The sequence below is a fragment of the Gymnodraco acuticeps genome, unplaced genomic scaffold (assembly GCF_902827175.1).
Source record: "Gymnodraco acuticeps unplaced genomic scaffold, fGymAcu1.1, whole genome shotgun sequence".
Classification (NCBI taxonomy): Eukaryota; Metazoa; Chordata; class Actinopteri; order Perciformes; family Bathydraconidae; genus Gymnodraco; species Gymnodraco acuticeps.
In genome coordinates, this window is record NW_022989890.1 from 1,984,258 (window position 1) to 1,998,876 (window position 14,619).

The window sequence follows — 14,619 nt, forward strand, 5'->3', positions numbered from 1 at the left end:
AACTGCGAAACCTGACGATACGCCTCTGGCACCAGCTCATAGGCGCGCAGAATTGCTGCTTTTACCTGCCCATAATCCCGGTTGACCTCATCAGACAATGCAGCATATACCTCCTGAGCTTTTCCCGTGAGAACACACTGCAGCATCACAGTCCACACATTCCTAGGCCACTTCAAGGTTGTTGCAACCCGTTCAAAAAGAATAAAAAAATTATCCACGTCCCTCTCACTGAATACTGGAATAAATCGTGTGTATTTACCCACATCAAACTCATGAGGATGTGCGGAGCCCAACTGCTGAGTTCGGTGCGTTAATGTCGATAACTCCAGCTCCTTCAAACGAAGCATCCGATTAGACTTCTCTAGTTTCCTGATTTCGAGATTACAGTCGATCTCCTTCTCTCTCAGTTTGTTGTCAATCTCCTTCTCTCTAATCATCAACTTTCGTAGCTCCAGCTGAAGCTGAAGATCACAGATCAGATCTCTGATAACACTTCCCGCTCTATCAGTGCAGCCAACAGCTGTTCCTTAATGACCTGCTTCTTGTGTTGTTTACTAATTGCAACGTCAAATCTGCCTGCGATTAGCTCTAGTTGGGCTTTACTACAGGCGTCCAACTTCTCCCGAGTCGGACCACTAGCAAACCCCTCTAGATCAAACTCCATAATGCAAAATCCAACCTAAACTCACTCCAAAGAAAAAAACAAAAACAAAACCAGCTAGGCTATCATTCTAGCCACCCTACACTGCACACACAAATCAAAAATATATGCTGTCAAGGGCCGTTCTAGAAAGAAACACTCTCAGTACACCGGCACCTGCCCGAGACAGCCTTTGGACGAGCCCCCATATGTTACGACCCGTCCCCCTACCAAGTGGTAGTGGCTCGTGGGAAGACCCGTAACTTAAAAACAAACCATGCCAAACACAGAATATCGTTAAGGACGGGCATTTATTATCAGCACAGCCGTAACTTACATGAACTGGAGTGATGTGATCCACTTTCTTAGTGTTAGTGAGGACTCGAGCAGCAGCGTTCTGAATCAGCTGCAGCTTTCTAATAGATTTTTTAGTGAGACCTGTGAAGACACCATTACAGTAGTCGAGTCTACTGAAGATAAAAGCATGGACAAGTTTTTCCAAATCCTGCTGTGACATTAGTCTTTTAATCCTAGATATATTCTTTAGGTGATAGTAGCCTGATTTAGTAACTGTTTTAATGTGACTGTTGAAACTCAGGTCAGAGTCCATGACTACACCTAGATTTCTGGCTTTATCTGTTGTTTTGAACATTGCACACTGAAGCTCAGCGCTAACTTTTATACGTTCTGCCTTGGCTCCAAAAACCATTACCTCAGTTTTATCTTTGTTTAATTGGAGAAAGTTCTGACACATCCAGTCATTGATTTGTTCAATGCACTTACTGAGTGTTTGAATTGGAGCATAGTCTCCTGGTGAAATTGTTATGTAAATGTATGTGTCATCCGCATAGCTATGGTAACTTATTTGATTGTTTTTCATTATCTGAGCCAGTGGTAGCATGTAGATGTTAAAGAGAAGAGGCCCCAAGATGGAGCCTTGAGGTACCCCACATGTCATATTTGTCAACTCAGATGTGTATTTACCTATAGAAACAAAGTTTTTTCTGTCCTTTAAGTAGGATTCAAACCAATTCAGAACTGTTTCCGAAAGTCCCACCCAGTTTTCTAGTCGGTCTAGTAATATGCTGTGGTCAACAGTGTCAAACGCAGCACTGAGATCTAATAATACTAACACTGAAGTTCTGCCACTGTCTGTGTTTAAGTGGATGTCATTGAAGACCTTTACAAGAGCAGTCTCAGTGCTGTGGTTTGGACGAAAGCCTGACTGGAACACATCGAAACAACTATTTAAATGCAAGAAATTACTCAACTGTTGAAAAACAACTTTTTCAATGATTTTACCTAGAAATGGCAGGTTTTATATGGGCCTGTAATTGTTCATTACTGAAGCATCTAGATTATTCTTTTTAAAGAGCGGTTTAATGACTGCAGTTTTCAGGGCCTGTGGAAAAATACCTGAGTGAAGAGATTTGTTTACTATATGAAGTAGATCTGAGGCCATGCAAGGCAAAACATCTTTGAAAAATCCTGTTGGAATAATATCAAGGCAGCAGGAGGAGGATTTCAGAAGTTGAATAATGTCCTCTAGGTTTTTATCATTAATCTGATGGAATTGTGTCATGGTGTTTGAATTGATATTAGGTGGACATAGGGTAAATAAGATATAATAAATAAATAACTTTTACATATAATAATGATAATTTTGTTCACAACATTACACCTGTCCTCCAATCTCTACTAGGATAAGTGTGCATGTTTGGGTGTCTTAACGCTTAAATGTACCTAATCTTGTTATCCCTTTCATTGCAGAGCTGGGGAAATGGTATATTTAATAGATTCTGATCCGTGCAAGTCCAAATTTGACCGACATTAGTTCTAATGTTAATTTGAATTCAACCCATAAGTAATTATTTAAAGTAACTCTAAATGTCCTATGATGATGGATTAGTGTTCAATTTTTTCCAAATTGAATTTGAACAAAAGTGAGATATTTCTTTACGTACTGGGTATCAATATAGCCAGTAGGGTGGTAAAAGCTATCATATCTCTCTTGGACTTAGGGAGGGAGGGTGAAGAGGGGGAGACCCCAAACAATGCAGTAAGAGCCTTCGGTGCCAATGGGGCCCCAATTAGCTCCGAAAAAATCTCTACCCAATACGTATGTGAGGATGGGCAAAGCCAGAACATATGGATGAGGTCCGCAGGAGATTGTCGACATCTATCACAGGCTGGTGATACACTGTCATAGATCCTAGCAAAACAGGGCTTAGTATAATAAATACAGTGTAGTAGTTTACATTTAATAAGACCATGTCTTACACAACTTGAACATTTGTGTACACGTCCTAGAATCTCCTCCCATACCTCATCCGGTATTGGTTCACCCAAATCCTCCTCCCAAGCGGTCTTTATAGAGTTTAATGACTCCGGCTGCAAAAGATGAATTTGGTTGTAAATATGGGAAATTGAGCCTTTCAAAGTTAGAAATGGTGTCAAGAAAACATCCAAAGTGGAATCATTAGGTAGATTGGGAAACATAGGAAACGTGCTATGAGCACGCACATGTGTAATATTGATACCCAGTACGTAAAGCTATGTTGGGCCACTCTGAAGGGAAAGTTGTGCAAAGGATCCTTCTTAGCACTAGCAGCTGTATTCATAGGAAATATCTCACTTTTGTTCAAATTCAATTTGGAAAAAATTGAACACTAATCCATCATCATAGGACATTTAGAGTTACTTTAAATAATTACTTATGGGTTGAATTCAAATTAACATTAGAACTAATGTCGGTCAAAATTGGACTTGCACGGATCAGAATCTATTAAATATACCATTTCCCCAGCTCTGCAATGAAAGGGATAACAAGATTAGGTACATTTAAGCGTTAAGACACCCAAACATGCACACTTATCCTAGTAGAGATTAGAGGACAGGTGTAATGTTGTGAACAAAATTATCATTATTATAAGTAAAAGTTATTTATTTATTATATCTTATTTACCCCATGTAATATAATAATTGTAGTGTGTGTGTGTGTGTGTGTGTGTGTGTGTGTGTGTGTGTGTGTGTGTGTGTGTGTGTGTGTGTGTGTGTGTGTGTGTGTGTGTGTGTGTGTGTGTGTGTGTGTGTGTGTGTGTGTGTGTGTGTGTGTGTGTGTGTGTGTGTGTGTGTGTGTGTGTGTGTGTGTGTGTGTGTGTGTGTGTGTGTGTGTGTGTGACTGAACTCGAAGGAAGCTCGTTTTTAAATTAAATCAAAACAACTGTTAACTAAATACATTTGACATTTGGCTTGAGCTGGCTTCAATACTTTCTTTATGGTATTTAAATTGGGCTCAAGTAGAACCTTTACATTGATGCTATGATTTTGAAGTTTCATGATTTAAAGTGTAGGCCTGTGAAGGAAAGGAGAGGCCCTTGGAAAACAAAATCCATTTTTGACCTTTAATTTCTTATTTTAAAGATAATGCAACATTAAATAATTGGTCAATTAATTTAACACATTTATTATCAAGGGTTTATGCATTCAGTTGGTAGTCGGCATGCAATGTACATGTTCACTGTACATGCTGTGGTCCTGGCTGAATAAAGCCACCACTTGCCTATGCATTGTGTATTCCTTGTACATACACACATGCGTGTTCTAAGAAGTATCAACAACTTCTACAGCCCCCAAATGAAGAATGGTAAATCTAAGACTTTCCTTTTGTAACAACTTCACTTTGTTCACTCCGAAACTCTATGAAAAGGTGATTAAAAAGCAAAAGTGTGTGGGGAACAAACCCACTGCAAATCCCTTGTTCTTGCAGTGTTTTTAAATCTGAACCAATTGTTGGCACTGACACACACACGCGCACGCGCGCACACACGCTAGCCCTTAGCTGCTAACATAACTTCTCATCTGGTTTTTGACATTTTTGGTACTTGGTGCTATCCGTAGTTTCCGACAACACAACAATGGCCGCTTCAGCTAAAGGACTGGAGCTGTCTAAAGCTGAGTACCTAAAACGTTATTTATCCGCTGACGAAGATGGCAAGAAGTCAAAGGGGAAGCCTAAAAAGAAACGGCGTCCGGTTTCAGATAAAAGGTGAGTCGTTGTGAAGGTTTGTATCAAGCCTCTGTTAGCAATTTGTCTGTGAGTGATAGCCGCTAAGCTAACTGAAGTGGCCGTTGCTGTCGCTGCATAAAACTTATTTTGGTTGAATGAAAAGTGTTCATAACTATACTTACTGTTCCTTCCGTTCTTCAAGACTTACAATTGTGGACGATGACATAGACTGGAAACAGATGATCAATGAGGAGGAGGATGAAGAAGACGAAGAGGAAGCTCCAGTGGTAAGAAGTTAGCTAACTTTATTTAGCTGGCTAGCCTGTGTCCATTCATTCACATGCAGTGATTAGCACGCTGACTTATTCATGTAAACATACCGTGTACTACTGTCATTGTATGATATTAAGTAATCACCAGGTTATAACGTATTTGTTATGTTTGTGTCTTAAACCTGCAATTGAATGTAGAAAATGTTTTTGAAAAGTATGTAATCACTTTTATAAAAAACAAGTAAATGATCGTCATTTTGAATTAGTGGGGCATAGAATACGGGTTAAAAACTTTAAAACCCTCATTATGTATTTACATTTAAATTAAGATATACTTATTATATTGGGACAAAGACGTCAGACAATACTTTTATTTTAATGGTTACATCCATAATATTTGAGAACATTGTGAAATTCAAGTCCTGCTTATTGATCTGCCACACACTGACTGTAATGCTTCAATACAAGCAGAGGTATTAAACAAATGTCTACCATGTTATGTAGATGACTTATATAGGCTGTTTCTGTGATACTTTCCAAACACTCTCTTGAAATGTCCCCTCTTGCGTTTGCCTGCTTAGATTGCTGAGATGATTGACGAAAGACCAGCGGATGTGAAACAGCTGGAAGCCTTCAGAACCAGCCATAGATGGAAAGTTATTGGAGGTAATGTGGACGTACCCATGATAAGTATTGTATCCACGCTAAACAGGCTTATTTAATTTGGGTCTCCTCTACCAACAGCTGACGAAAATGAAGACACAGAAGAAGTCGAAGGAGAAGATAATCAACAGCAAGAGTCAGAGGCACCAAGCAGGAGTCGCCATGACTCTCCGGACATATCCCCTCAAAGAAGAGGTCGCCATGACTCCCCAGACATGTCCCCTCAAGGAAGAGATCATCATGACTCCCCAGACATGTCCCCTCAAGGAAGAGGTCGTCATGACTCCCCAGACTTGTCACCTCCTAGGCAGTCCAAGAAATCGGGGAAGGCAGAAAGTAAAGGTGAGAAGGTTGATGAGGAGTAATTTTTCTGGATAAAAACAGAGAGAAAAAAAGATGGGGAAAGTCATAAAAAAGACATCACCAAACAGAAAACCTTCAAAGATTTGTATTCAGTATATCAAGTTTATTGAAATATATTGGAAAATACCCGTAAAGTTGTCTAATGTATGGCCATTGATAGTCAAATGGAAAACTCTTTTTAATTTTGCTGGAACAAATGTCAGTTTTTTAGAAGTCATTATGAAAAGACTCCACTTCTTCCACATAAGAACATACTCCATATGGTTTAAGTGCTTTGTTATAATAACATTTCGCTTAACAACACCTTTTTTTTGTCAGATTCATCAAGTAAAAAACGCTCACCTGATTCTCAGCAATCAACACTGGGAAAAAGAGCTCAGAATCGGCACAATTCAGACTCTGACCAGTCACCTCCAAGAAAAAAGCTGCCTAAGGGAGAAGATGCAGACTCGGACCAATCCCCTCCAAGGAGGAAAAACAAAACAAAACGGGGCTCTGATTCTGACCAGTCGCCACCCAGAAGGCGACCGCGTGGTGGAAAGGACTCTGATGAAGATCTGTCACCACCTCGTAGGCCTGGCCAGGTGAGCAAAGAGAAGTTCAAAGAGTCATATTAATAATAATAATTCCGTATAGCGCTTTTTCCATGACCCAAAGTGCTTTATAGATACACATACATATTAGACATACATGTAATGGTCATGTACTGTGGACAATACCCACAGGAGCAAATTCAGGTGAAGTGTCTTGCCCAAGGACACAACGGCTTTACAGACGCAGCGGCGGCGGGTTTCGCCCCCTTGATCTGATGATCAATGCACAGCCCACTGCGCCACAACGTCCAGGCGCTTTACAAGTACACATTGATATCATACATGTACTGTGGACAATACCCACAGGAGCAAATTCGGGTGAAGTGTCTTGCCCAAGGACACAACGGCCTGATGCAGTGGCGGCGGAAGCGGGTTTCGAACTGGAGTTCCCCAGCACTCCCCCTTGATCTGATGATCAAACGCACAGCCCACTGCGCCATTCTGCCCCGAATATTACATCATATTCCTTGATAATTCAGTGTATGCAAACAATCAGACCCAATCAGCAATTGTTCATGTCTTCTTTTTAGGTCCCAAGGATGCTCTCTGGTGGGACGTCAGGTCTTGTTTCAATAGATGTTTTAAGAAAGGAGAAGGAGGAGAACAGACGCAGAGACAGAAACAACCTGCCACTGGAAGGTTCGCTCACTTCTTCCTTTATTATTATTATGGAACAACTCAGTGGATATTCCAGATTTGGATCATCTTCACTATCTATGCTTAATCCAAACATCTAAGTGTTTTATTGAAGTTCAGTGATTCAGGAAATGACCTTTCATATCTATTTTCCTGCTTTTACTAGATCAATCACGCAATGCCCAGACAGTGTTCCGAGACAAGACTGGTAAGAGGAGGGATTTGGATACAGAGAGAGAAGAGAAGCTAAAGAAAGCTGGAGAAAAGGCAGCAAAAGATGAGAAATATGCTCAGTGGGGAAGAGGGTACGTCTGCATTACATTCCACACATTTGAGAAGTGTGATAGTGACCCCATGAAGTTGATTACAATCTATTTGTATTTCAAGGATGGCTCAGGGCCAGATGTATCAGCAGAAACTTGAAGATGCGATGCATGAAGCCCACAAGCCGCTGGCACGTCAACGCGACGACGAGGATCTTGATCGCATGTTGAGAGATAAGCAGAGGGAAGGAGATCCAATGGCTGCAATGCTCAGAAAGAAAAAGGACCGCAGTTCAAACACACATGGTAAATTAAGCACCTTGTTCTCTGGGTTGACTGATGCTAAATGTTTTTCCCTTCTATATATGTATAGTGTATATTGTAACCTTTTTCTTGTTTTACTTTGCAGACAAACCTAGATATAAAGGTCCTCCACCACCTCCAAACCGCTTCGATCTTCTACCAGGTTATCGCTGGGATGGATGCGACAGGTACAGTGTGATATTCGTATCTGTCAGTCTGTGAAGGAGTGACTAAAAGTGGTCAATGGAAAGAAAGGGTCATAATCTGGGTTTGAGTTTACATTTCCCATTAGAGTGTATAGACTCAGGACCTGCCGCTAGTCTCAGGCGGGGCATTACCAAAGCCCATGAGACGATACATGAAATTGACTCTTAATACTTTGTCTCCTTTCTAAATTGTCTATGTATTAAAGGTCCCATGATATGGCCATTTCTACTGATCATAATTCCATTGTTGAGGTCTACTAAAATAGATTTACATTGTTCAATTTTCCAAAATCACATTGGTTTTCTCATGCAGCATCTCTGTAGTATGTGTATTCACTCTCTGTCCTACACGCCTTGTTGGAGCTCCTGCCCCCCCCCCCGCCTCCCTATGAGCCCACTGTGTTCTGATTGGTCAGCTCGCCCACTCTGTTCTGATTAGTCAACCACTGTTACAGCTGAACATCAGTGTTTATGTTTTACAATGGCGTTTGTTAGCAACCAGAAAATGACACCATTAATGACAAACAGATGAGAATGCTGGGTGGGGTCTGGGTGCCGTGTTGGCGGGACGTTGCGGGGCTAGCTGCTCCGCCCTTTGAGGCTCGAGGAGCGGACAGTGTGAGCTGGATTACTGGTGTCGTTTCCTGGTTGCTGCGTGGGGTCTGCGAGACAGCGAGACACCACGTAGCTCAGCCTGAGCACACACACACACTCACAGCCTGAGCTCCGAGTGTGTGTGCGGAGCTCCGCCAATTGGACTTTGTTACCTCCGTATTCCCCAGAAGGAAAAAATTGAAAAAGAAAAATCTCCAACGAGGCGTTCTGGGGCAGCATAGACAGGTATTTTCTGTGTTATAGTTTTACTCGCTACAAGGTGTACTTTGAGGGTTTGTGACTTTGTAGACTGTTTACATGCATAAAAAGCTAAATAACACACAAGGGGACGGGTAACAACCGGAAAAGCATGACATGGGACCTTTAAATTAAAGGTTTGCTCTGGTACATCAAATCAACTATGGAGTTGAATGTGTGATTAGATATTTAACAACAGAATTTGAATTGTTTTTGTCTCGCAGGTCAAATGGTTTTGAACAGAAACGCTACACTCGAATCGCGGATAAAAAGGCAGTCCAGGATGCGGCCTATAAATGGAGCGTAGAGGACATGTAATGGGAATCAGATCTGGAGCCAAGCTGAAGTGCAGGACCACGTGTCCCTAGAACTAAACATGAGCCAGAACATCTGATTTGAGGCTGTTCAAAAAGCTGTGTATAAGACTCATCTATTCAACAGAACTCACATTTTGAATGGATTGAGAAATTATTAGATTATAACAAAGTGAAAAAACAAAAAAATAATTGTACATAGCAGTGAAGTGACAGCATCTTAATTATTTTATAATAATAAGTCGATGTGGAGCCAAAACAGATGTGTTTTTCACTGTTTTATTATTAAATAATGTTTTGGTAAAGCATTGTGTCCTGTGTCATAAGTGGTCACATACAGAAATAGAAATATGAAGTGTAAAGGGATAGAGTTGGAATTGAGTCATTTCACATTTGAGCTTTATTTCACTGAACAAAATATAGAATAGTGTTTACTTTGTAGTATGCAATTATCAGAAGTTATAACAGTTACTTAACTCACTTCTCAGCAGATCAATCTTCATTACAACTGTGCAAACTCTGTCTGTTGATGAAAATGAGGGCTAAATTATTGAAAGCTCTGAAAAAACTAGCTGAGGAGTTAAAATGGTTTAATTAAATGATATTACAATAGGAATCGGCCTGTGCATAGTTTAATTTCATATTTAAGTATTGTAACTTACAGTATTATGTAATGACGATACATAAATGACAGTGAGGTTTTTTAATAAAGTACAACAACTATTTAAACAGTATCTCAACCTTAATCGAGTAAGTAGGAACCTTTTAAAAGGTGACTAGAACTCGTTTCACTACGGAATGTTTTTGTCGATGCACACAGACTCAGGTGAAATGTTCTCCGTATCAATGGGGTTTGTATCTAATAACATGAGTGTTGCGAAATAACCACCTCTAAACTGCTGCTGAAACTCGTGTTTAAAGAGAGACATTGTTATCTTAATTTTGCGCCACGATGGTTGACTGGAGTCCGATAGCGAAGGTGTACGACCCGCTGAAAGCTGGCAGCATCGACGGCACGGACGTGGAGCCCCATGACCGGGCGGTATGGAGGGCTATGACCGCCAGATACAAGCCCAACAAAGGCGTTGTTGGAGACCCACTGCTTACGCTGTTTGTGTACCGCCTGAACCCCCAGACGACGGAGGAAAAGCTGCATCAAGTCTTCTCAAAGTACGGAGACATCCAGAGGCTCCGGCTGGTTCGGGACATCGTTACCGGTTTCTCCAAAGGATACGCCTTCATTGAGTACAAGGAGGAGCGGTCTGTGGTCCGGGCCCGCCGGGACGCCAACAAGCTGGTGGTGGACCAGAATGAAGTGGTTGTGGATTTTGAGCAAGAAAGGACCCTCAAGGGATGGGTCCCCCGGCGGCTTGGGGGCGGGCAGGGAGGCAAGAAAGAGTCCGGACAGCTGCGGTTCGGTGGCAGGGACAGGCCTTTCCGTAAACCCATCCACCTGGGGTTCGGTGCTATGCAGGACCAGGGAGGCGGGGGAGGGAGGGAGTGGGACAGACAAGGGGAGAAAGACAGGGAGGACCGGGGGCGACACAGAGAGCCGGAGTGGGGCAGCAAAGGGAGGAGAGATGACCGAGACAGAGGCAGAGAGAGGGACGACCGGAGCCAGAGGGACGACCGGAGCCAGAGGGACGACCGGAGCCAGAGGGACGACCGGAGCCAGAGGGACGACCGGAGCCAAAGGGACAGGAGTAGGCACCGGGACAGGAGATGAAGGCCACATTTAAATATATATATATATATACACAGGAAGTCTGTGACAGATGTTTAGATCCAAAGCAGCTGCCTGTCTAGAAGAATTGGAAGTGTGCAGTGAAGGATCTGTTGGGTTGCACACCTGGGTCTGGTTACAATACAGAGGACGTTCTGGATGTATCATTGGTTTAGTCTGAATGGCAATTATACTGGTTGATATTCAACAGGTTGCAGTGTATGTTAATATTATATCGAGGGGGAGCTGCCCTTTTCAGCTGTTACTCTTGAATATTTCAGAGTGTTTGATTTTATCTTGGTGTAATTGGAGCAGCACACTGGAATAATTAAACTTATTTAAAGAAATAGGAATGTAAATCCCAATGAGTATACATTTTTGTTTTACCATATGTGAGGCCTAACAGTATGACACAAACTTTAAAAGCAGAATCTGCAGCTGAGCTGACAAAATGCAAACTTTTCTTATACTTTTGCCATTTACCAATTATGTTTTTACCGATGAAGATTTTTGGAGAATCATATTTTGTAAGCATGAGCATTGGTGCAACACCGGCTAAACAACATCAAATAAACCAAAACATTTTGAACAAGATGGCTTTCCTTGTTCCTAGCTCAAAACGTAATACGTTTAGTCTCTATTGTTTAATTGGATATCATTTTGTTCAGTGAAAGAAGCCATTACATGTGTTTTTGTATGTTTTACAGATAGTGTTGCAACCAGCTGTTGCAATAACCATAGCTTCAACCTAACGTAAAGCGCACTAATTTAAATTCTGCTTGTTTTCTTTAGGCATTTATAAAAGCACAACTTTGTAATTGAGCTTACAAAAAGGTGGTAAAGGTGAGGAACTCTGACTTTATATACACTCCAATATTTAAACTGAGGAGTTAGATTCAGACAAATTGGTTTTAATAAGATAATGTATAAACATGAAAATATAAATAGCGAAAAATACAACAAAACTGGCAACTCTCTAACTGGTTTATAACATCATTATCGATTTGATGGAATTAGACTGAATTGTTTTTATTTTTTCACGTTTGATTGTCCTGACGAGACCTCCCAGTCCTCTGGGGGTTCATGATGGGCCAACCAGGGTAATCCTCTCTCTGCACAGTGCTGAAGTCGATCCTGTGAACCCAAACACACAGACAGTGATGAGCTGGTCTCTTCCCTCAGCTACAGTATGCCGTGATGTCGTCAAACTCACCTGAAGGCGGGGTTGATGCCGATGTTGTCTGGCTGTGGGAGGATAGGTGTTCGCCTCCTGTGGCAGGAGGACGGAGGAGGGAAATCCTTCTGATACTGAGACTGCATGTATGTCGTTTCTTGTTTCTTTGTCCATGCTGTCTCGTCGGGGTTATGGCCTTCCTCGTCCTCCCCTGCTTCCCGGTCCCTGCGGCTGCTTCTTCTTCCTGCTTGTCTCGAGGATGTGGGAAGAGAACGGTTGGACACCTGCTGTGTGTTGGAGGTGCTGTTGTTTCCTGAAAGGTTATCATTAAATAGGTATGTGTTTCTTTTCATACACAGTCATGAAATATGCCTTTTTCTGTCAATAAAAAATATATAATCTTGGGTAAAACTCCTTTTAATTGTTACTGCCAGTGCCGACATATCTGAAATCTTATAGTCTTTCCCCCCTTCTGAGTAACGGCTTATAGTTAGGCTAAAAGCTTATCCTTATTATATTTGATTTCTAGTCCTTAATTATTTCTATTTATTTAGGATAACTATCTTTTCACAGCTTCATTGAGTGGTACCACCTGAAAGTCTTCTCTTATGACTTCATACCATTTTCATGTTGATCCAAAGTAAGGTCACACTCATTATTAAGCCAGTAGTTTGTTAGGAAAATTGTGTATTCAGGCTATTATTTTATTTTAAGTATTAAAAACTACCTTGTGAATTTTACTAGTATAGCTTTATGACTGATTAACCTTCAAATGAAAGATTTGAAAAGCTCCCATTCCTAATGTTCCCATTCCTACACACAGCCAAAAACACCCACACACAACTCACTGGCATTTCAGCACTGAAACACTCATACTGTATGTCTACACACAGGCTGCTCAACTCACTCGCAGTTTATCTTAAAACCATAGACTGTATATATAAACAGATTAAAAGAGGTAACATTTCAGACCTTTGCCTCTGTCTTGTTGTGAGATGGCTCTCGAGCGGAAAGCTTCTCGGGATGTGGTCTCCATCTTAGCGGGAGTATCCGGGTAGAGGAGAAATCCTGGAAAAGGCAAGACATCCAGAGAAATAACTATAGGACATAAATAAACACTTAAACAAGTTAAATTTAGGGATTGTTTTCAAATTCCTTTATTATTAACAACTTAATTTGGAGTCATTCCAGTCAACACATCACCGCTGGACTAACTTTACTTTGCTGAAATCCTTCCAATCAGGTATTTTTATCTAAGTGTTTGAGTTGGAGAAGGCCCAGTCAATCCTTGTTAAATATGGTGATGTCAGCTATGGTTCCTTAAGGCCTGTTTACTTTGTAAGCAGTAAAAAATAACTATAACCTAAGAACCAAGCTTCATACAAAATGCCCTGAGATTGAAGCAGAACTATAAATAGCAACAATTATGATTTTAGAATACATACTTACACAATCTTCTATTTTCTCAAACATTTCTTCCAGCTTTCTTTTTCTTGTATTAAGGCCACCAGTCACCATATCTTATTCAACCTGAACTAGTATATTTTGAACAGCGTCTCATGAAAACAGAAATATGTGGTCAAATAAAACCTTTACCTGCCACTGTAGGCGGCTCCCCCCTGTAGGGTGGACTCCTCAGAAAGAAGTCATGCTGGCGACGGGCGTTTTGTAGGTTGGCATTTTGTATGAACATCTTGTCTGTTTTGGCTCCTGGTTCCGCTCTTTGCACTACCAGCTGCTTTGTTGCTGTTTGGTACAACAACCACTGTGAAATTGACCACAACTGGACTTATGCAAGTCATGTGAGGATATTCTCGAGAATATCAATAATATAAATCACAACAATCCACTTGAGTGTTTCTTAATGCAATAGAATCCTTCATATTCCCATCCCTAGTTTCCTTCAAAATATCAATAACAACCAATATAATGCCTTTCTTACCTTACATGTAGAACAATACAAGCTGTGATATAATTCTGTAGTGTTTCTCCCTGTCTCTGTACTGTGTGTATGTGTGTACAGCTATACAAAGGGCTTCTTAAAGCTTGTTTTACTGCAGTAGTCATGGTGTTCAATTATTCTCCAGTGAGTGACAGATACAGTAGTTAGCAACTGAGAGAATAAAGCAGCAACGCCACAAACAGAGAGCTTAAACATGGTCTGCTTTGAGAGTTTTGAAGTAGGGAGCTATTCAACTGGGTGCTTTGTTTTGTGTCTTAAACGTCATGTCTTGCATCAGTAGCTCAAATTAGATTTACAGTAGCGAGTATGATGATGAAACAATGCATTCGCAGTTGTGTTTTCGACACTCAAAACAAGAAAACAGGTCTCTTCAGCGGTTGCCCTGGAGCATTTGGCCGGCGCTCAGCAATGTGCTGTGCCTCCCAGTGTTCAGCTGGCAGGCCCCCAACTATATTTCTTTCATTAGAGGGCCTGTTTTAGCCTGTGATTATTCAGTAGGAAACTGTATACTTGCACATAAATAATGTTACCTAATTTATTCAGATGTATTCTGTGGTACTTGGAAGTCACTTCTTCTAAATATAATACCGCCTACTGGATGGACTATTGTCTGTGTGTTGTGTGCTGGAGGAGGTAAGACACAGC

At 41.1% G+C, this 14,619-nt stretch overlaps 2 protein-coding genes across 2 annotated transcripts; both read left to right on the top strand.

Annotated features, from left to right (window-relative positions):
• The first annotated feature begins 4,513 nt into the window (after window positions 1-4,513).
• bud13 (BUD13 homolog) lies at window positions 4,514-9,420 on the top strand. The gene is made up of 10 exons (XM_034201566.1): window positions 4,514-4,688; window positions 4,852-4,936; window positions 5,503-5,587; window positions 5,666-5,926; window positions 6,266-6,531; window positions 7,071-7,179; window positions 7,343-7,481; window positions 7,564-7,745; window positions 7,849-7,930; window positions 9,025-9,420. The coding sequence occupies exons 1-10, from the start codon at window positions 4,558-4,560 to the stop codon at window positions 9,116-9,118; spliced, it is 1,434 nt and encodes a 477-aa protein (XP_034057457.1). The 5' UTR covers window positions 4,514-4,557; the 3' UTR covers window positions 9,119-9,420.
• Window positions 9,421-9,773: 353 nt separating this feature from the next.
• snrnp35 (small nuclear ribonucleoprotein 35 (U11/U12)) lies at window positions 9,774-12,415 on the top strand. The gene has a single exon (XM_034201574.1). It carries the CDS (start codon window positions 10,067-10,069, stop codon window positions 10,838-10,840), a length of 774 nt encoding a protein of 257 aa, XP_034057465.1. The 5' UTR covers window positions 9,774-10,066; the 3' UTR covers window positions 10,841-12,415.
• Window positions 12,416-14,619: the final 2,204 nt, after the last annotated feature.